General features: G+C 30.3%; 1 protein-coding gene across 4 annotated transcripts in view; it reads left to right on the top strand.

Annotated features, from left to right (window-relative positions):
• LOC132742156 (autism susceptibility gene 2 protein-like) overlaps positions 1 to 4,330 on the top strand; it is a 141,747-nt gene extending 137,417 nt beyond the window's left edge. For all 4 annotated transcript variants that reach the window (XM_060730487.1, XM_060730486.1, XM_060730485.1 and 1 more), the window contains 4 exons: positions 339 to 401; positions 1,667 to 1,726; positions 2,252 to 2,432; positions 2,745 to 4,330. In XM_060730487.1, the coding sequence (XP_060586470.1) occupies positions 339 to 401; positions 1,667 to 1,726; positions 2,252 to 2,432; positions 2,745 to 3,714 (1,274 nt within the window). In that variant the 3' untranslated portion in view covers positions 3,715 to 4,330. The remainder of the gene's footprint in view (positions 1 to 338; positions 402 to 1,666; positions 1,727 to 2,251; positions 2,433 to 2,744) is intronic.
• Positions 4,331 to 21,446: the final 17,116 nt, after the last annotated feature.

Below are 21,446 nucleotides of genomic sequence, written 5' to 3'. Positions count from 1 at the left end.
TGGAGTAATTGACTGTATGTATTTAAAGTGGATTGGTCTACAATGGGCACATTTTCAATAAATATTTCAAATATTGGTAACAGCAATACAAATGTATCTAATACTAAATACTATCAAAATTAGTATTTATTGTATTGCAGTCCTTTCCAATATAGACCGAGCCACTTCAAGTCTATTACGCTATATTTTCATTTCTGAATTTTACAAATGATAGATTCAATGTGTGTATTTTTAACTATGTTCACTCCTAAATTTTAGTATTTGGATTCCTAAGATTAACAATGGATAGTCAGGCACAGTCTATTGTAGAAATATAGTGGCTTATTTTGTTTTTACAGGATCAGGGAGAGGCATGTTTGATTCCAATCCACACACCCTGTTAAATTCTGCCAGCCATCTAGGTAAGTTTTGTGTCATTTGTTTTGTGTAAGGGAGACAATCATTGTTTTTGGCATGAATAGACACTACATGATAACTTCCCTTTGTAGAATGAAAAACATGATATACCAGGTATTGAGTACCGTAAGTGATCTTTCAATGAGCACATGTTTTTGTAAAAAGTGTGTTTACATATTGAAGAATGTTAAGTACTTAAATTTATAAAAAAAAAAATTGGAAATACATGTAAATAAAAAATCAATCCATAATTGTAAATCTTACAAACCACACTCATCCAAATTTGTGTTTATTCTATGAATGACAATTATTATAATGAGTAAAAAAAACAGTACAAATTTAGTCATTCGTCCTGGCAGTAGGCATTTCACATCCACAGAAATAACATACCGTTTTGTCTCCATTTAACGCCCCCAAAGTTTTGCATTTTTCCAAAATGGGGGCACTAATAAGAACCATAAAAAAGTGCTTTAAAATATGTTTATTAAAGATACAATTCAATTTAATGTAATTCATTATTCATGATTATGATCTAATATAATACAGTATTAATTATTTTAATGAGTGTCATTAACTGTTATCTTTTAAATAAAAATATTTGGATTTTTTGGATTGTTCTTTCATTATGGATTATAAATCTGTAAGATAAGATTTTTTTTCTACAAAATGTGGGGGCGTTAACTGGAAATAATACGGTATTATTAAATTGTCAAAATATGTATAGATTTCTCTTACATCATTAGTAACATAGTAGAATTTTAGTAAACTCTGCTATATTTGTATAACACATTGAATACTTTACCATTATTGAGAATACTTATTCAGTTCTAAAATGGATATGCCTTGTTTTTGATAACGAGGAATTTCAGAATGCTAAATTTAACCAGCCAGTGGTATAGTGCTATCATTGAATTTGCAGGCTGGTTAAGGCAAATCGTTGTTGCCACTAAACATTTTTAAGGATGAAAGGCATAATTTCGAAGACTTTGTAAAATATGAATTTTATGTCTTATTAAAGAAATGATTGGAACAAATGAGGTCATGTTTTCAAGTGGAAAAATTCTTATTTTCTATAGCTACTTCATGTACATTGTAATTGACTGTAAAACATCTTTGCAAGGGGTTTGACAGAAAAAGAAGATAGATAGCTAGAAATTGGTAAAGAATGTTGATATTGCTTTAGTGATTTGTTCATTATTTTTGGCTCAATGTTTACATATTATCAAATATTTTCCTTTTCATGATAGTATAATTTTGTTTCTATTTTTAGCATCATCATTCCCAAGGCCTGCACCATATTCCATAGGCAGTAGTCTACCATTAGGCATGGGTAAGTGTGTTTGTTCTTTTTTTTTAAAAATCTGTTAACTAACCTTTTAAATGTATGATCTCTTTTAAAATCAACGACTTTTGAGGCAAACATGTAACTTTGAGTTTAATCATTGTGGTATTTATTAATATACAAGAATATTGTGGCTGGTTAGTTTTAAGGTTACTTGACTATTGAACATATCCTGTGTTATTTCCTTAACTCAGTGTCTAGCCTATCTTGACATCAAAACATCCATGACTAAATGTTAAAAGTTGCTTTATTCCCATCATTTTGTCATCTCTGGTGCGGGATCAAATCTTGCCAGTAGCCTCAGATGATATTCAGATACTAAATGGTTGTAGGTCAGTGGTTCTTAAAACTTTTTAATTGACCACTAGCACATGAAATAATGCATGAAGGGAGTGCGTGATATATTTTTCCTCAAAGTGTGACTGACATGCCACCTTGTGACCATAAGAGTGTTGATTCAAGTTAAAACTTAACCCTAGTGCATTATTTATTGTTTGTTTTTTTTCATCGTAGGTAACGGATTGATGTCAACTAGTCGCGAGGCTCCCCCTAGTGTTCCTTCAGGATCTCAGGATTGGGGACGTTTGCATCGTCCTTCCTCCTCAACATTCTCAAGTCCGTGGACAAAGACGGAAGATAGAGAGAAAGAAGAAAGAGAAAGTATGGATAGACGCAGGGAAGAAGATAGAGAACGGTAAAGTGTAGTTTTTTTTAGATTGGTCAGCATTCAGTGTGCTTTTATATTTCAGTGTCATATACTATCTGGTTATTCCATATAAACAAAGCATTTTTAAGCTGAAAATATATTAAGCTGTACAAGTCTTTAACAGAAATATTTTCATAAGAAATACAAGGAGTTTCTTTGCTTTTGCATAAGCATATTTTGATATTTAAAATGGAATAGATTTTTTTCTCCAAATATCAAGTTTAGTCTATGTTTGAATGTTATAAATAGAAATTAAGTAATTGTCATAAAAAATAATAATTTTTGCATTTTTATTTAAAGGGAAAGAAGGCTATTAGAACAGGAGCGCCACAGATTTAGCTCCCTTGATGACAGAGGCAGAGACCGTGACCGTTACCGAGAGAGTGAAATGTTAGCAAAGTCAAGGTCACGATCAAGATCACCAATGCGTAATGGACGCTCAGACTCTGTGAAATCTGAACGTAGTTTTGAGAGGCGTTCTGAAGACTCTGGGATGAATGTGATGAAAGTGAAGGAAGAGAAACGTGAAAGCCTTACACGTGAAGATGATCTCATGGTTGCCGCGGCAGCTGAACGTGAAAGAGAAAGATTAATGAAAAATGAGTATATTGCAAATAGTATACGAACTGGTGATCCTTTTTTGCAAGGTGCTGTAATGGATAGGGCTAGAATGTTGAACCCAGCTTCAGCATATTCAGTGACAGACAGGGTACCACCACATCCATCATTGTGGAACCCTTTTGACAAAGGTCCAGTAGATTTTCAAAATATAAGACTAAATTTACAAAGAGAAATGGAACAGGCACGAGAACAGTTGTTGTTGAATAGATTTCCGGGACCGGGGTTACAACAAGGATTTCCTGGTTTATCCCCCTTTGAACAGGAACGTTTCCGAGATGAAATGATTCTAAGGGAGAAACGAGAAAGAGATTATCTTGAAAGACTTCCGGCGTTTACGCGTGAACGTATGTTTTATGAAAACAGTAAAATTCAAGGAATACGTCCCCAAGATCATTTGACTCATCCATCATTGAGTAACAGTTTTTCTAGGAATAGCCCAGCATTACATAACCATATAAAACGTAGTTCCCCCGCAATATTACCGGGGGCACCGCCACCATTAATACATTCAGTTAGTGCACACAGTTCAAGGGGACATAACTCACCTGCTGTGAATAAGTCAAAAGGAGTAAGCCCCATAGACTCTGTTGGGGAAAGCAAACGGGACAGTAATTCCAATTCAACTGACCCTGATGTTCATTCTAGGTAATCAGGGTGAGAAAAATGACAAAGGTCGTATGTGAGAATGACGCTTGACCTTAAATGTGTGATAATTTAAAGTTTTAAAGGGGACGAAAAACAAGCGTTTTGTTGGAGGATTGTAATACATTATTTGGATAATCAGGGTTAGAAATACTGTGAAATAGTAAGTGACATGATGTATATATTATCCTCGGGAAAAATAATTTTCCGTTATGTGATCTTAGTATTAGATTGTCATATTATAAAAATGCCGATTTTGAACTCATGCTGTCTCAAAGAGAAATTTGTGGAATTATTATAAGAAATATATATTAAATATTGATGATGGATTTTGTATGGGATATTTCATTTTAGTGTGTTCTTTCTTTTCTGTGTTATTGTTAATTCTTGATTAATATACTATTATTGTATGTACATAAGTAGACGTAATGGGGGAAAACTCAATTTGTATTGCCCAAGCAAAGGAACAAGCAAATTTTTGAAACACATGCTGTGATTATGAAATGAGGGTTTATGTATTCAAAAATCGTTTTTTGGTTTGTAAAAGATATCTTCAGGGTTTTGTTTTCTTGCAAGTTTTTTTTCTCCTTTATTTTCACTGCCAATAAATGAAGTATAATAAATTTTTTTTCATTTGCTTAAGTTGTAAAACTTGTAGCCTGCTGGAGGGAACAAAATCTATCTATGTGACCAGAGCAGACCATGGTCCGTGCCATTTGATGATTGTCTTCACTGGTTGTTTTTTATCATCACATATTTTGAAATTTTACGAAAAAGTAATGAGTGGTTTTGTCAAGATTTTAAAGATGGAAAAGTCCATTTGAGATATTAAGCATTGTTGATACATTATATTTGTAGAGTTAAATGTGGTTATCTAAAATGATTTAAAATTCTGTTTCAATTAATGTAGAAAACTACTGATTTGACTGAATTAAAACCTTACCTGGTATGCTAAACTATCCAGCTTGCTTTCGAAGCGTTAGGTGGTTTCTGAGGCCTTGGCCAACAGTAAAACTGGAGGTTTCAATATGACCTCTGTTGGTGTGACGTAAATCCCAACCAAAAAAAAAAGGAAGATATGCTGAAGCACAATCAAAGAATGTGTTGGTTTCTGTGCTTTTTATGAAATTTGAAATTTATATTGATGAAGTATTTTTAGCTCACCTGTCACAAAGTGACAGGGTGAGCTTTTGTGATCGCTTTTCGTCCGGCGTCCGGCCGGCGTCCGTCCGTAAACTTTTACTTTAAATGACATCTCCTCATAAACCACTAAGCCAATTTCATCCAAACTTCACAGGAATGTTCCTTTGGTGGTCACCTTTAAAAATTGTTCAAAGAATTTAATTCCATGCAGAACTCTTGTTGCCATGGCAACCGAAAGAAAAAACTTCAAAATATATTCTTGTAAAAAACCATAAGAGCTAGAGCTTAGATATTTGGCATGAAACATCTTCTAGTGAGTGTCTACCAAGTTTGTTCAAATAAAAGCCCTGGGGTCAAAATTGGCCCCGCCCCGGGGGGTCATTGATTTTCCCTATATGCATATAGTAAAAACTTAAAAAATCTTCTTTTAAAGAACCCAAAGAGCTAGAGCTAAGATATTTAGCATGAAAACATGTTCTAATGGGTGTCTACCAAGTTTGTTCAAATAAAAGCCCTGGGGTCAAAATTGGCCCCGCCCCGGGGGTCATTGATTTTCCCTATATGCATATAGTAAAAACTTAAAAATCTTCTTTTAAAGAACTCAAAGAGCTATGGCTAAGATATTGAGCATCAAACATGTTCTAATAGGTGTCTACCAAGTTTGTTCAAATAAAAGCCCTGGGGTCAAAATTGGCCCCTGCCGCCAGGGGGTCATTGATTTTCCCTATATGCATATAGTAAAAAACTTACAAAATCTTCTTTTAAAGAACTCAAAGAGCTATGGCTAAGATATTTAGCATCAAAACATGTTCAAATAGGTGTCTTCCAAGTTTGTTCAAATAAAAGCCCTGGGGTCAAAATTGGCACCGCCCCGGGGGTCATTGATTTCCCTTATATGTGTATAGCAAAAACTTAAAAAATCTTCTTTGAAAAAACCCAAATAGCTAGAGTTAAGATATTAAGCATGAAACATCTTTTAGTAAGTGTCTACAAAGTTTGTTCAAATAACAGACCTGGGGTCAAAATTGGCCCCGCCCCGGGGGTCATTGATTTTCTTTATATGTGTATAGCAAAAACTTAAAATCTTCTTTGAAAAAACCCAAATAGCTAGAGTTTAGATATTAAGCATGAAACATCTTTTAGTAAGTGTCTACAAAGTTTGTTCAAATAAAAGCTCTGGGGTCAAAACTGGCCCGGCCCCAGGGGTGTCATTGTTTTTAACTATATGTGTATAGTAAAAACTTTAAAAAAAATTTTCTTTCAAAAGCCCAATAAGCTAGAGCTTAGATGTTTAGCATGAAACATCTTCTTATGGGTGTCTACCAAGTTTGTGCAAATAAAAGCCCTTGGGTTAAATTGGCCCTGCAACGTTGGGGGGGGGGGGGTTGGGGGGGCCCTACATACAGGTGAGCGACCTCAGGGCCATCATGGCCCTCTTGTTTATTTATGATGGACAAAATAAACAAATCTGTATAAATGTTTGTTCAAAAATTGCAACAAATTTCTTTGTAAATATTTCAGTGAGTTATGGCTATAAATTATTGAATTGTTTTTGATATATTAGTATTTCTTTAAAACTTTTTAAAAGTTGAAAAGCAGTAAAAGAAATTAACTTAAATGTGATAATTTTACTTTCTCATAAGAACAGATGTTAATAAATTATTATTGAATTATAATTTTTAACTGAAAATTACTTACAATAGAAAAGATACTATGTTAATGTTATGGTAACATGTCAGTCAAATTCCGATCTTCTATTAACACAACTAATATTTCATTTAAACTTTTTAAATACATAAAAAGGAAATCTGAAAATAGTTAATTTATCATGGTAAAGAACAATAAAGGTAAACCTTATGATTTTTATAAAATTGGACTTGTCCGACTTTGACTTCGGAACAGTCCATTAATAGAGGAATTTCAATATATACATACTAAAAGCAAGCACCAAACTGTCTAAATCTTGAGCGTGTAGTTGGCAACTGTATATACCCATGTGACAAGTGCAGACCAACATCAGTCAATATGTTTGTGTGACAAGTGCAGACTTAGATCAGCCGGCATGTTTGTGCATTGGGATCATAGTCTGCACTGTTCGCTATTTTAGTTGGTATATATTTTGAAATTCTCCCGAAAAATGATTAATGTTTTTTACCCCCAGATTAAAAGATAACTCCATTTAAGACATAATGCACAGTAAGAGTTAGTAGAATTAATTAACTGATCAGATTGACATTAGATTGAAAGTGCTTTCTTGATATATAGTGCTATATACAGATTAATTTTAGGATATGGTATGAAAATATTTATGATTTTTATCAAAATTTATGATTCCTAGAATTTGATTTATATTTGCCATGGCAACCATTATTTGTAAAATATTATCTAAAAAATGCATGCTGTATTATTTATTTATCAGTCTGGCAAATTTCCAGAATGAACTTTCTTTTGTGAAATATTTATTGTGTTCTTAATTTAGCAAAAAAATGAGCATGTCACTAAAAATAAAATAACATAAACTTGATGTTTGATAGGTTTCAATTTTTATACTACTTTATTTTTCTGATGCTATATTATATTGATATGAAAAATGTACTTTTATTGATTATTAAGAATTTTTGTCATTTGATTTGTTTCCAGTGTTTAAGATATTAATTTTTAATATTAATGAATGAATAATAATAAATTAGCATAAACACTGTGTTAAATGTTACTGGAAATAAAAAAGAAATTTAATATACTTGTATTAAAAAGTTTGCCATGAAAGTTTAGTCTTAAATGCTGCATTTGTTAAAAAAGATATGTCATGAAGGTTCAGTACAAAATGCTATTATGTTCATTGAATAAGCTGCCTAGAAAATTCAGTATGAAATGCTTTAATGTTCATTTAAAATCACCAAGAAAATTCAGTATGAAATGCTATAATGTTCATTTAAAATCGCCCAGAAAATTCAGTATGAAATGCTTTTTTGTTCACTAAAAAACCATAAAAGTTCAGTATGAAATGTTATTGTGTTCATTTAAAATTGCTTAGTAAATTCAGTATGAAATGCTATTATGTTCAATAAAAATAACCATGAAAGTTCAGTAACAATGCTACATTCACTAAAACAAATGAAAGTATAGAATGAAATGGTATTATGTTCACTAAAACGAATCCTGAAAGTTCAGAATGAAATGCTATTATGTTCATCTTGATAGTTCAGTATAAAAATGTGATCATTGAAGTTCAGTATGAAATGCTAAGTCCACAATTTAAAGAAGTATTAAATTTTGATAATGTATTTATTGATGAGACACAGTTTAATCTTTTATTCCAGAGTGATGCATATTGCCTTCAGTGAGAGATAATATTTTTGCTACTTTTAATCAATGAAGGATACAGGATATATCTCACTAGAAAAAATATATTCCATTAATTAGATATAAAGAAAGCTCCAAGATATCAGAATAGCCTTAACATGGACACTATTTATCAGATATGTTCAGTCCTTTATAAAATACAAGATAATCAGAACAGTTAGTTTAGGGAACAAAAATCATGTATTATTTGGTGGATCATTTATCTTTTTTTTCTCCTCATGAACTCCTATGTTCATAAAACACTATGTTCATAAATGTATCATAAAATGGCATTGGGACAACCTGGGCCAGGGACAATTGGAATCACTTTAGACAGATTTTGTAATCATCAATATTTAATCTAATAAACATTCTTGAAAATTTTCAAAGTTTTTTTTTCAAGTATATAAAACACTTTTTTTTTTCAATTAATTCATTATATATGGAATCAATAAACATGATAATTGATACTGTTAAAATTAACAGGCAACTTCTAATATGGTAATACACGTAATTACAAAAAAAAAGTATAATGTTCTTCCATTGCCAGAAATTTGTTCTTTTTAAAATAATCAAAATCTTCTGAAAGAGGCCTTTAAGGAGCATGCCTCCTGTTTTGTGAAATTTTTAATGAGAATTTAAAAAAATGAAAATACTGAAAAATGAAAATACTGACAAGTATATTAATTTATTAAACCAAACAAAGGGCAGTTTTGTTTGCAGAAATTAGGCATAAGGATGTGTTTTGTTGCCTTTAGAATGGTCTGGTTTGCCCCTGATACAGATTGTCTTGTATTAGATACAATACTTGTATTTATAAATAATTTAAAACTGGATGAAACAGAAATTAAATTAGATTATTTAACATTTTGTTGATGTTAATGTTATTATTGTACCATAACATTATAATATGTACCATTTTCACTCACTATGAAATAGTGTAATATTTTTGTGTCTATAAGTAGACACTTTTTTGTGTCATTAAATAGACTATTTATAAATAGTGAGACATTATTGTTTCTTTCTTTTAAAATATGTGAACTGCACTCACTCAAATTATTGAATAAACGACAAAAATATTGTATGTTCTTTTGTCTATGTTGTTCTTTGTTTTTTTAAAGTAAAGTGTTACTTAGTTATTTGTCTGTCATCATCATGTTTGCTATTATAGATTTCTTTTTTTTTTTCTATTTTTTTTGTTTTTTATGTGCTCTGTGTTTTCGTCAACAATTACTATAGAAACATACCTTTTTTTCTCTCTTATATCAATACTGCACATATAACAAACTTTCTCATATTTTTTATGTGGTTCCTTGATCTCTATTATGTTATTATAGTTAGTAATTATATCTTATATATAGAATTTATTATATAAGTCGTTTTAATACAGAATTCAAATTCTGTAAATTCTAGTCCATTAATTTATAATATAATAATATATTTTTTGTTTGTTATCACATTACTATCCATTCTTACCCTATAGTTTCCTTTTATTGTATCACTTCCCTCTCAAGCCTTTTTCTTCATTCTTATATTAATCGTTCCTATGCACTTTTTAATTCCGCTCCTTTCTACGTCTTCTTTTGTTGTTTTAGTTCAACAAATTCTTAGGCTTTATTTTTTTTATTTCTACCACCATTTACTGTTAATTGTCTTTTTCAAAGAATTAATATCTACGTTGTAATCCTTTGACACTATTTCTTCAGGCATCTAGGTCTCGATCTTTGAACTTAGTCCACATAGTCGAGTCTTTTAAGCCTGTGCCTTTTTCGTGTTCAGATAGTAACATATCTTTGGTAGCGCAGCACTATGTCCATTAAATAATCGGGCAAAATTTTTAAAATGTTGCATGCTCGTTTGATACTGAGCCTTGTTCATTGGACGTGTACTGGAAAGTGCAAATTACCGTCCTCTAGCCCTCTCTGACACCGCGTTTAAGCTAGTATTCAACATTAACCATGACATTTATTTAAATTGTTGTTTAATTTTTAGAAACATCGTCAGTATGTGTTCATACCGGCGGTTATACATGGACCTTCATATGTGACACTTTTAGTCCATTTCATAAGCGTTGTATGTCGCTCTATATATATATATATATTTTGCGCTTTTAACTTAAAAGATCAAATGGTCGAACTAATAATTATTTATTATTTATTCATGATGTTATATATTCTCTATTATCAAATAAGAACTCTAAAAACAATTTATTAAGCAGCAACATTATTCCTTATATATTGTATCTATTCTTAATTTCAAGATAGGATATTAACACCCAATTAAAAATGCGTATTTAATTTTTATTATATATTTCCTCTCATTACAAGCTATATGAATGTCTGTGTGTTTGTTCTTTGAAGATTCTTTCAGATCTTGAATAAAACTATCATGATTAAATTTTTATCGGTAGTGGAAGATTTTACAGCCGCAACACGGCACAATAACACGATGTGATTCAATTAAAATAGATAAATACAGGAATCCCTAAAGAGAGCCCAACACTGGCACATATTGTAAAATGTGGCAGGCTCTTTTTTGGTTTTTGTTTTCGTTGTTCATGATCGTGGTTCCTTATGTGATAAGGAGCATTTACCGATCCATCGCCTATTCCAGCAACGGCTTGAGACATGATTCAAACTTTAAACATGATCATATTTAAAATTTTGAATTTTAGAAACATCCGCAGATGTGTGTTTCATACGCGGTTTATCCATGGAACCTTCAATGTGTCACTTCAGTGCCATTCCATGAAAAGCGGCTGTATGGTCCCAAGTAATAAAAAGCCATTGTTGCCCTATAACGAGAAAACAAATGGCGGAAACTAAATAAAATGGAAATTTTAAAGGGGTATCAGAGGTTATGATAGCCTACGTATCACAGATAACGTTCAAAGACAAATTTAAATAAGCAGGCAAATATCCTTAAGGGTGATTTCATGACAACACTATACATTTCCCATTAATAAAAGGACAGCATTCTTGTTATATCAGCCAATTGCCATCAAAATTCAACAGTTTGAAAATTCCAATACTTCTGAGAACACTGCTTTATTCCTAATAGAAATTAATCCACTATATCACTTCTCTGTGAGTATCTAACAACCCACGTGAGACCACGTAAACTCAAGGTCCCGTGAAATACGAAATGAATATTAACCCTTCGCAACAATGTGTTAAAAATTTCAGTCGACACAAATTTCGATCACAATCAATTTAAATTTGCACTCCTTACTGCCGTTTACGCGATGTTATGTATGACAGGTGCCAAAGCTGGCTGTATTTTTTTAATAGTATTATCATTTTATTGTGGCTTATTGCACCGAGTGTCTCTATATTTAATTTAAATATCAGCTGTTTATTAAAAAAAGTATTTTTTTAACATATTAATTATGCTGCAGAATCATTACACTAAATAAATTAGTTTCATACTGAACGAAAGAAGAAAATAAAAACAAACAATAAAGGGTTAATCTTTTTTATGTACATGTATTGTGATTGTTCTCCCTAAATGACTCTACGTGTACTTTACAAATGTTCATTGTTAATACCTTATGTTTGTATCATGTATGATCCACTGAGAGAAATAATTAATTTGAATTTGGCATAATAAAGCTGTACCTGATGAAATATATTTCAAAGAATTTATTAACATAAGAATTATGTTGTTTCGATAATCTTATGATCGCTTCTCCAAAAGATGTTACAGAGAATGTCTCTATTATAAAAACCACACGTGGATAGTGCGCGTAAACAATATGAAAATATGATGATGCTATTTCATATTATGCTAGAAGTTGACCATTAAAAATGAGTTCGTGCATGTGCCATTCGCCATTTGGAAAATATACCAACATATTTCTTTCATACAAAATTTGGGAAGCAGTCTTTTTTCAAAATTCAAAAATGTTTTCTGCAGCAGATGTACAGCTTTATACACTTAAACTCTGCTTTCCCTCTGAAAGTAATAAGGTGAAATTTGTAAGTACTATATATATATTGTCACTGATAGGCAGAATGCCGCTATTATTATCAAAATAAACAAGAGCTGGTCACTAGGATAAAGCGTAACTTTCGACATCAAATACTGGACGCTAGTAAGGAGACAAAAACTATGACAGAATAATCAAATTGTGTATACATAGTACAAATGTTTCTGCAATTTCAGTTTCCAATTGATATGATAGCTCCGTTCAAATAATTGCGTCTAATTACATATTACTTTACCAAAAATCTTTTCATATGACACAGGTTCTATTGTTTTCTATTTAGTTAAATACTATTTGTACATTCTTCTGTGATGTTAAGTAAATCAACAAGACTTGTATATGTCACATGCAGTATTGCAACATTTTTCTGTTTGTGGACACTACTGTATGTCAGCTAATATTAGATATGACTAAAAAATTTCCAAAGCATGTATCTTTATTTTTTCTTTACCTATGATAATACTCATTTCATACAAAATATAACACCTATATCATGGTAAGAGAATTATAAAATCTCTTATAATTAATGTAAAATAGAGCCAAAAATAATGTTTAAAGACACAAAAAACAAACAATCTAACTTATTATGCGCATGTTCCTTTACATGGCTTTCGCCGGTTCTGGCATTTTAACAAAATTATTCTATGGATGCAACATCCAGTCGCCCAATGCATTATAAATGCAGCAATGACCATGACTTGTAGAGAAATCTGTATGACCAGATTTTCTTTCATTAATTTAATTTATATTCCCTTGAATGGTATACATTTATGAATATGCGTAATGAAAAATTGTCATCATTGAACTTTGTAAGTTTTTCTGATGAGATTAGTAATTTTTTTTTTTTTTCTTTGAACAACAAACAGGACATTAATCAAGAACACATGACTTTCTTATTTATTTACTAATATAACTAATGTACAAAAAGTAATTAAGATAGAACAAAAGGAGATACTAATATAGATAATTATTATTTTCTCTTGATTCTTTCATGTCAAATTTATAAAAAATGGTTTCATATTAATTAACTCAAGATACAATCATGATAAAAATAATAAAAATTATAGAAGGGTTATTAAACAATATGTGGAAAAGAATCATAAGATATTCCCCAATATGGCAGATGACACTAGTTGTTTTTTTGGATGAGTACAGTTGAAAATCTCTTGGAATCACCAATGTTTAATATATAATTTTATGGCTAGAATTCTTCCTTGGACCTTTATGTGTTAGAATGTAGACTAAAACAAAAGTTATTGGTTTTGCTCATGAAAAAAATCAACCGAGTCAGCTATTCTTCTTTGATCCAAACGACTATAACTGTCGTTGAACAGCAAAGTTTTTACTAGTTTCCTAGGTGTTAAATTTACTACAGATTATCTGAAATATAGATTAAAATTTGACTTTAAAAATGAAGAAATCAAGAGATTCATTTGCGAAACTTGTCTAAAAGTTGCTATCTCCATATAAAAGCTGTTTTTTAAATCCTTGCTCTTCCAGATGTATCAATCATTATTTTTGAGTTATCCAATCCAGATTTGCCTAACTATTACACCTCATCACGAATCCTTTTCTTTCAAAATTATGTTGAAATAATTCTTGTACGATAAGTCAAAAGGAATATATAACACAACTACGATGTTGATGATTAAAATGATAGATATAATATTGTATGAATAGTTTAAAAAACATGATAAGAAAGCTCTCGGGTTACAAATAACAAATTTTTTCTTAGTGTCGATATATGTCATTAATTTGTGTAAACTATAGTCTTCAAGTATGGAAAAATTACTATAAAAGCCCAAAATGCATTTAGATATTATTCAATCTGAAAATTCCTTTATAGCAGTATTAATTTTTTCTGTCACAGAAAATAGTAAACAATGCTTTTCAGTTCATTTATGGCTTAACTCAGGAAATAAAGTTGGAAGTCCAAATGTTTGTATTAATAGATGGATCTCTAGACGAGTTCTCTTTTTAGCTGATCTTTTAGATAAAAATAGAGATTTTTACACCTATAGTGAATTTTCGGAAACTTATAATATTAAGAGCGACTTTTTAGAATATAGAGGTTTGTTAACAGCTGTAAATGAATTCCTCGAAGTAAATAATATGCAACATTTGCTAATAAACACTACCAGTAACATACACATCATTCGCCAAAAGGCTAGCAAAACATAATTAGCGAGATAAAAGTCTTGTATTAAATCTATAAAAGCAATGCAAGATGCGGGCAGTTTCCTACCCTTTACTATAACTCGCAAGATGAATTAAGTGATATCACAGAACCAGATTATTTTTTTGAAGAAATTCAATATGTATGATATGAGTTATAAATTCACTTAAGACCCCAAAATAACATGGTTCCAATTTAGGATTAATCATAGAATACTAGAACAAATCACTTGCTGAAAAATATTAAACTTACTAATGAAGATGCTTGCACTTTTACCATAGCCAGCCAGAAACTTTGATTTATTTGTTCAATGAATGTGAAATAGTTAAACAATTTTGGCTGCAACTTCAGTTTTATATAACAAATGTATGCAATCTAAATTTTAATAATTGGATCACTAAAGATATACTATTTGGTAATACAGAATTGAATATTGTCATAAATAAGATAATATTATGGGCGAGGTATATTATATATTACAGTAAAATGAAAAAAAAAAAAATATAAATAGGCCTGGACAGGAAACTTTTAAGTCACAAATAATAGCCAATTATAACATTGAAAAATGTGTTGCTAAACAAACTGTCAAATATGAAAATTTTGAAAAGTCATGGCAAAAATTCAAAAGTCTAGTTCTTCCAGTTGAATCCGAATAGAGAATATTATATCGATGTACTATAATGTAAAGGTTATTGTAATTTCTATTTATCATAACTATACACAAAATATGACTTATACAGGTTAATAAGACAGAAAAAAGAAGAAGAAAGTTTTCTTAACTCTCACCCACCATCATTATAATTAGGTCTTCCGCCGCCTTATTCACATCCTTTCTGATTCTAATTTTTATTGTTTTTATTTATCACTTTTCATAAAGAAGGAAACTATAGTTGTGTGCACCAGAAACCTTTTATATATCTTTTTTGTTTGATGAATCATATATGAAGCTTTCCACAATGACGATGAAAATAAATTAGCAACTATGTTGCTGAAATTAAAAATAATATTATATAAACACTTAATATGATTATTTTACAACAGCAGTTTGCTGAGAACATTACAAATAGATTTGAGGTCATGATTCTTCATTTACCATTGTCATACACATATTATTTGATACATTAATATTTATATTAATAATTTTCACAAATTTAAGCCCGTATTTATTGGTAGAATTTCTTAAAAAAGAATGTTGGTAACAAGGGAAATAACAAAATGTCTTGGAAAAAAATAGAATAGTCGATGTTATTTCCCTTGTATTTATGTGGCATTATTCACCATATAGCACTTTTATCAACAATTTTGGGTGACAAGGGCAAAAACTAATTGTATTTGATTAAATTAGAAATTGTCGATGTTGTTTCCCTTGTATTTATGTAAGGCTTACATTTTGGAAAAGCCTGGTTACGATGTAAGCCCTTTTACTTTAATTGTAGGAAAAGTCAGTAATGTGGCATTGTTAGGTTATAAACACTTTTGCATTAATTTTAGGACAAGTCAGTACAGTGGAAATTGTTCACCATAAAGCACACTTGTTATAGAGGAAATTCTTTAACCAAATTTATGCTGTAACAAGGGAAATAAACACAATCCTTTTAGAAAATTAGAATTACATGTATCCATATGATTTTCTTTGTCATTTTATATGTTAACATTTGGGAAAAAATCAAGTAACGTTAAAAACCATTTTGCTTTAATTGAGGGACAAGTTAGTACGTGGCATTATACACCAAAGTGTACTTTTCAAGAAGTTTATTTCATGAACAACTTTGGTTGACAAGGGCAATAATAAAATCTATTGATTAAATTAAATTGTCGATGTTGTTTCCCTTGTCTGTCGTTATATATATGGTTAAATTAAGGGGGAACTATCCGGGTTACGTTATCTCAAGCTGTCAGATATTTTGTTTTGCATGTCTTCAGAGGAAAAAAAAGAATGTATTGTTTTGTGTTGTATTGTATTGTTTTGCATTGTATTGTATTGTAACAAACCCTTTTTTAACGCTTTTAGACGCAACTATTTTTGCTTTGTGTTGGAGAGTAGAAACCCCGTCTGGACATCACATTGTCATAGGATTTCATTGTTATCTTCTATTATCCGACTAATCGAATAAGTGTCAGTTTTCCGGCAGTATGTGTTAAAAATTTCCTTGTTTTTTTGTACGACCATGTATGAGCCATGAACGAAAAAATGTTAAGTACATAGAAACGCAAGTGTTATATTTTAACTACATGTTATGCTTTAACTACGTGCATGTCTCTTGTTATTTATCATGGAAGTAACCACACAGTTCATTAAGGTTACTGGTCGTTATGTACGACCAGTAGATTATGCAAAGAAGATACACGCTTTTTTGTGTCAACATTCGTTCTTGAATTAAGATGTCAGTAATAATGGATTTTACACATTAAACCTAACTAGACAAGTATTTGACGTTTATTGGAAATTTTATTTCTTTTTTTTTTTCATTTAACGTATGGAGGCGAGTTGCATTAAAGCAGCATGCCTCCAGATTTATGCTTATTTTCATGAATTTTTAAAAAATGCATTTATAAGTAAAATACTGTGAGGTGAACAAAGAAAGTAATTTACACATTACAAACGGCACTTTCAATCCACGTAAATTACCAAATATACATAAATGCATCTTATTGCGTTAGTAACGCAGTAGAAGTATAGTGATTGATACTGAAAAATGAGTCATTTATTGCACATAACATTTTATTAATTAATTAAATATTGAATCTTTTTACCTTTCTTTAGATCTTAATACATTTTGTCTAAAGATTGAATTTCTTGAAATATTTTGGCTCATCTGGAGGCGTGCAGCTTTATTACAAATGGGTACATATAATAATAGCACCATTTTAATTACTTGGTATTTTGTCGTTGGAATTCTTGACTTTGTACGTACTATAGCTTATGCATATATACAAAGTCCTCTCGAATCAAAAAACAAGTTTCATTTTCTCAGAATAAATTGCCCTTGTTTATATACATATTTCAATAACTCTGTATTTGTTAAAATTAAGCTTAGTTTCTCATCATAAAAGCAAGCAATCTGTGCTTAAAGCAAACTCGTAATAGGTCACGTATCAGTTATAATCAGTAAAAATTATAGTCAATTTTGTTACTGAATATAGAAACAAGTGTACTGATATAAAAAAAACTAGACCGTATTTCGTTAAATTCAATTTCAAAAAGGTATTGAACATGTTTTATTGTTGAAAGTTATGGGAGAATTTAGAAAGCCTTACCAAAGGAGTTTGACTGTAAACATTTTGTAAACATAATTTTTTAAGTAAAAGAAGCCACTTCGCTTTGGTTGTTCGCATTCTTATACATGCAATACAGATATTTGTTGTTTTGATAATATGCTTAAAGATATATCAACACAGAAGAGAAACTGAGAGAATTGAATATTTTCAGATCGATAGCAACTGAACATACAAGGGTTAGTATCATCATATAAGTATTCCAAACAAAAATTTTAGATATATAATATTTTAACATGGAACAGACTTACGTAAGAATTGAGTAAGACGTTCAACGGTAGTTATCCGCTGCAAAACAACTACGTTTAGTAATCGTCAGTTTAACGATGGACATTTTTAGTTCTAGTCAGGTCATAATTGCATTTAATTAAAATCAAATTACACAAAAACTTCTTAAGGATATTTATCGATAACTCATCATTAATGGCCAAATGTTGGCAAGCTATGTTAAAAACACTATGAGTGTTATTCTCCGAGTGATATGAATTTTATCCAGACTAAGCATGACCTATTACAACGATTTGACAGAGTATATCTGAAATAACAACGCAGAATATAAACAAAATAATATATTGTCATTTTTCTTAAATGTGATTAATGCAGTAAAGGCTATATTTCGGGCAATTTTAACTCTTTTTTGACTGTTTGCTGAGTCAAAATTAACTTCTTGCTTTTATTTTTACTATTATTTTACTTTAAGTTATAATCTCAAATTTGATTTATTAAAAAAGCAGGATCTCGAGCACATGCTGCTTTAAACGATGTCTACATAGTGTTAAATAGCCTCTTTTAAATGTATTTGGGAAATTACATATATTTTTCCCATATCTCTTTGAAATAAAATGCTTAGACTACGAACATCGTCATCATTGTTGTGTGCTAGAGGTGATCTAAAACAACACACTATATTATCTTAAGTGAATAGATTCCATTATTAGTATCAAACGAAGGAGAAAGGAACTATTGTACAATCTCGTACTATGATAACAAGTACATAATACCATTTAAATTTGACAAAGAGAAGATAGAACAAATTATATATAAATCACAAAGAGGCCAATGATTGAGTCTAGAGTCGCTCCACCAGAAACAATGTTTTCAATGTCTGAGAAATTATCTTCAATTAACTTACGAAAGTCAAGTCCACTACAACTCTCTTCGCAATACGCTCAACTTTAACTTGCATCTCTAGTTATATACTTTCACAACACTGATAACTTTTCTTTTTCTTCGTATTAAACAAAAGGGCCAAGATGGTCCTAGATCACTCACCTTACCCATCATTTCATTGTGCACTATATAAATTGAAATATTTTGTCCTATTTTTTTGAAAACGGTTTGTTAAAAATATCTATGTTGCAAGTGTTTTCATATGATACTATGTAAAATAAATGCAGAATAAATGACCACTAGAGCAGGGTTAATTTTGAAAAGACAATTTTTATAACTTTTGTGAACAAATACAAAAATGTCACATACAAAATATGTAAGGTGTAGATGTTAGAAGTTTACAATTTGGGGCAACAAACTTTTTATACATTATTAACATAACTGTACCTCAAAAAATTACAATAGGTCAAACAATGTAAAAATATCAAAAGTGGGCCAGCTGAAATCAAAATTCAATTCACATTAGTCCAGAATTTCAAGTCTGTATGTCAAAAAAACAAGAAAAAAGGTCAAATCATATCAGACATATCAACAGTAGGACAGCCGATAAAAATCAGAAATTACACCCTTTGTCTAAATTCCATATCTGTACGTCAAAACGCAAAAAAATTGGTAAAATGATATCAAAATTATTATAAATGGGTCAGTTGCTATCTAAATTCAATTCAGCATCAGCAATGACACACCTTGTCAAAATTTAAAGTCTGTACGTCACAAAACAAGAAAGTAGGTCACATGGTATCAAAAAAATGAGAACTTGGTAAGCTGATATCAAAAATCAAGTTGGCATCAGAAAGTACACCATAAGTTTAAATTTAAAGTCTTTATGTCAAAAAACAAGAAAGTAGGTCAAATGATCAACATCAAAAATTAATTATTATAAAGTGTGTATGTCAGTAAACAAGGAAGTAGGGAAAATGTTATAAAAAATCGAAAGTAGATCAGATTATTTCAAAATTTGATTCGACATCAACAGAAATTACACCTTTGGTCTGTATATCAAAATGCAAGCAAGTAGGTCAGCTGATTTTCAAATTCAATATGGCAATAGAAATTACATCCATGGTCCAAATTTCAAGTCTGTACGTCACCATGAAAGTTGGTCAAGCAATATGAAAAATATCATAAGTAGGTCAGATGCTATCTAAATTCAATTTAGCACCTGAAATGACATGCCTGGTCCATATTTAAAGTATGTACATCACAAAATAAGAAAGAAGGCCACATGGTATCAAAAATATCAGATTCAATTCAATTCAATATTTATTTGGCATAAACATAAACAATGTTCATCAGCAATACACAACTGTATGGCGGATATTATGTACAATTGAGAAAAGTATGTTATTACAAAGTTACAGTTGTAGACAATACATGCATTTAATAATTGATTAGGCCATAAATGACATTAATCATATATAATTCTTTGACATTATTTTACAATTTCAAAACAATTTAGGAAGTTGTTAACAAGCTATAACAATAAATACAAACTCATTTAAAAAAATGATGAAAAAAAGCAATTTGGTCATTACATATTTCTTTTAACATTAGCTAAAAATATAAATCTTAAGGTTTTGTTTAAAATGCTACTTTGAGTACTAGATAATAATGTTTTAAAATTGTTCAAATTAGGCCAATGATGATAATATTTCGGCAAACAGGCGTCTCTTATTTCTCTATCAAAAGGACAAACTAGTAAAACATGATATTCGACTTCAATACTACTCACATTATATTTTGTACATATACTTAGTATTTTGTCAATGTTTCTATGCTTTCCCTATTCTTTAAGTAGATTATGAGCGGAACATCTAAGCCTAAATAATGCAATTCTGTGATTAACATTAGAGATACTTGAAAAATATTTCTCTGAACAAAAATCTGTCTTTATCAAACAATATGTTTCTAGTTTTGGTGAGTAACGAAGTTCAGAATAAAACTGTTGAATAAATTGATTATAAATTGATCTAATAACACATTGAATCTGTAAATTTGTTACAGATGAATTATTCCATATGTAGGAAAAATCTGTTTCATCTAGAATGTTCTTAACATTTTTAGACCATTCATTTACTGGATTACCATTAAAATCATGCTTCATAAATAATTTATACATAAGAGAATCTGTGTTTAACATTATCTTATCTTTCATTCTTATCTTACGCATAAAATATAGTGGAAGTCTTCGAAATTCACCATATAATGTAGCATTCGATGTTTGTGCTCGAACTTGTAAAGTTTGCTTTTAAAATTTCATATGAACCTTTTCAATATCTGGTGCCTTGTGAAAACCCCACACTTCACAACCATAATTCAAAATAGAGCAGACCATCGAATTAAAGAGTTTAATCTTTTCAGAAATATTAAAAGATACAACATAGAATAAAGAATTAAGAGAATACAATGTTCTTTGTGCTTGTTGTGATAATGATTTCTGAGCTTGATAAAAACATCCGTTACAAGATAACGTTACACCTAAACATGATATGATTTTAGTATGTTAAAGTACGTACAATATTGAGCTTACAATTGTTTTAAAATACTTCGAAATGTTCTGGATAATTTCCCTTTTTGAACCAAAGCAATTGTTTTATCAACGTTAACTGTAATACCCCAATTGTTACAATGCACATCTAACAATCGT

The sequence above is a fragment of the Ruditapes philippinarum genome, unplaced genomic scaffold (genome assembly GCF_026571515.1).
Source record: "Ruditapes philippinarum isolate M1 unplaced genomic scaffold, ASM2657151v2 ctg1219_1_1_1_1, whole genome shotgun sequence".
In the NCBI taxonomy this organism is placed as follows: Eukaryota; Metazoa; Mollusca; class Bivalvia; order Venerida; family Veneridae; genus Ruditapes; species Ruditapes philippinarum.
This window is presented reverse-complemented; position numbering and strand designations above follow the sequence as displayed.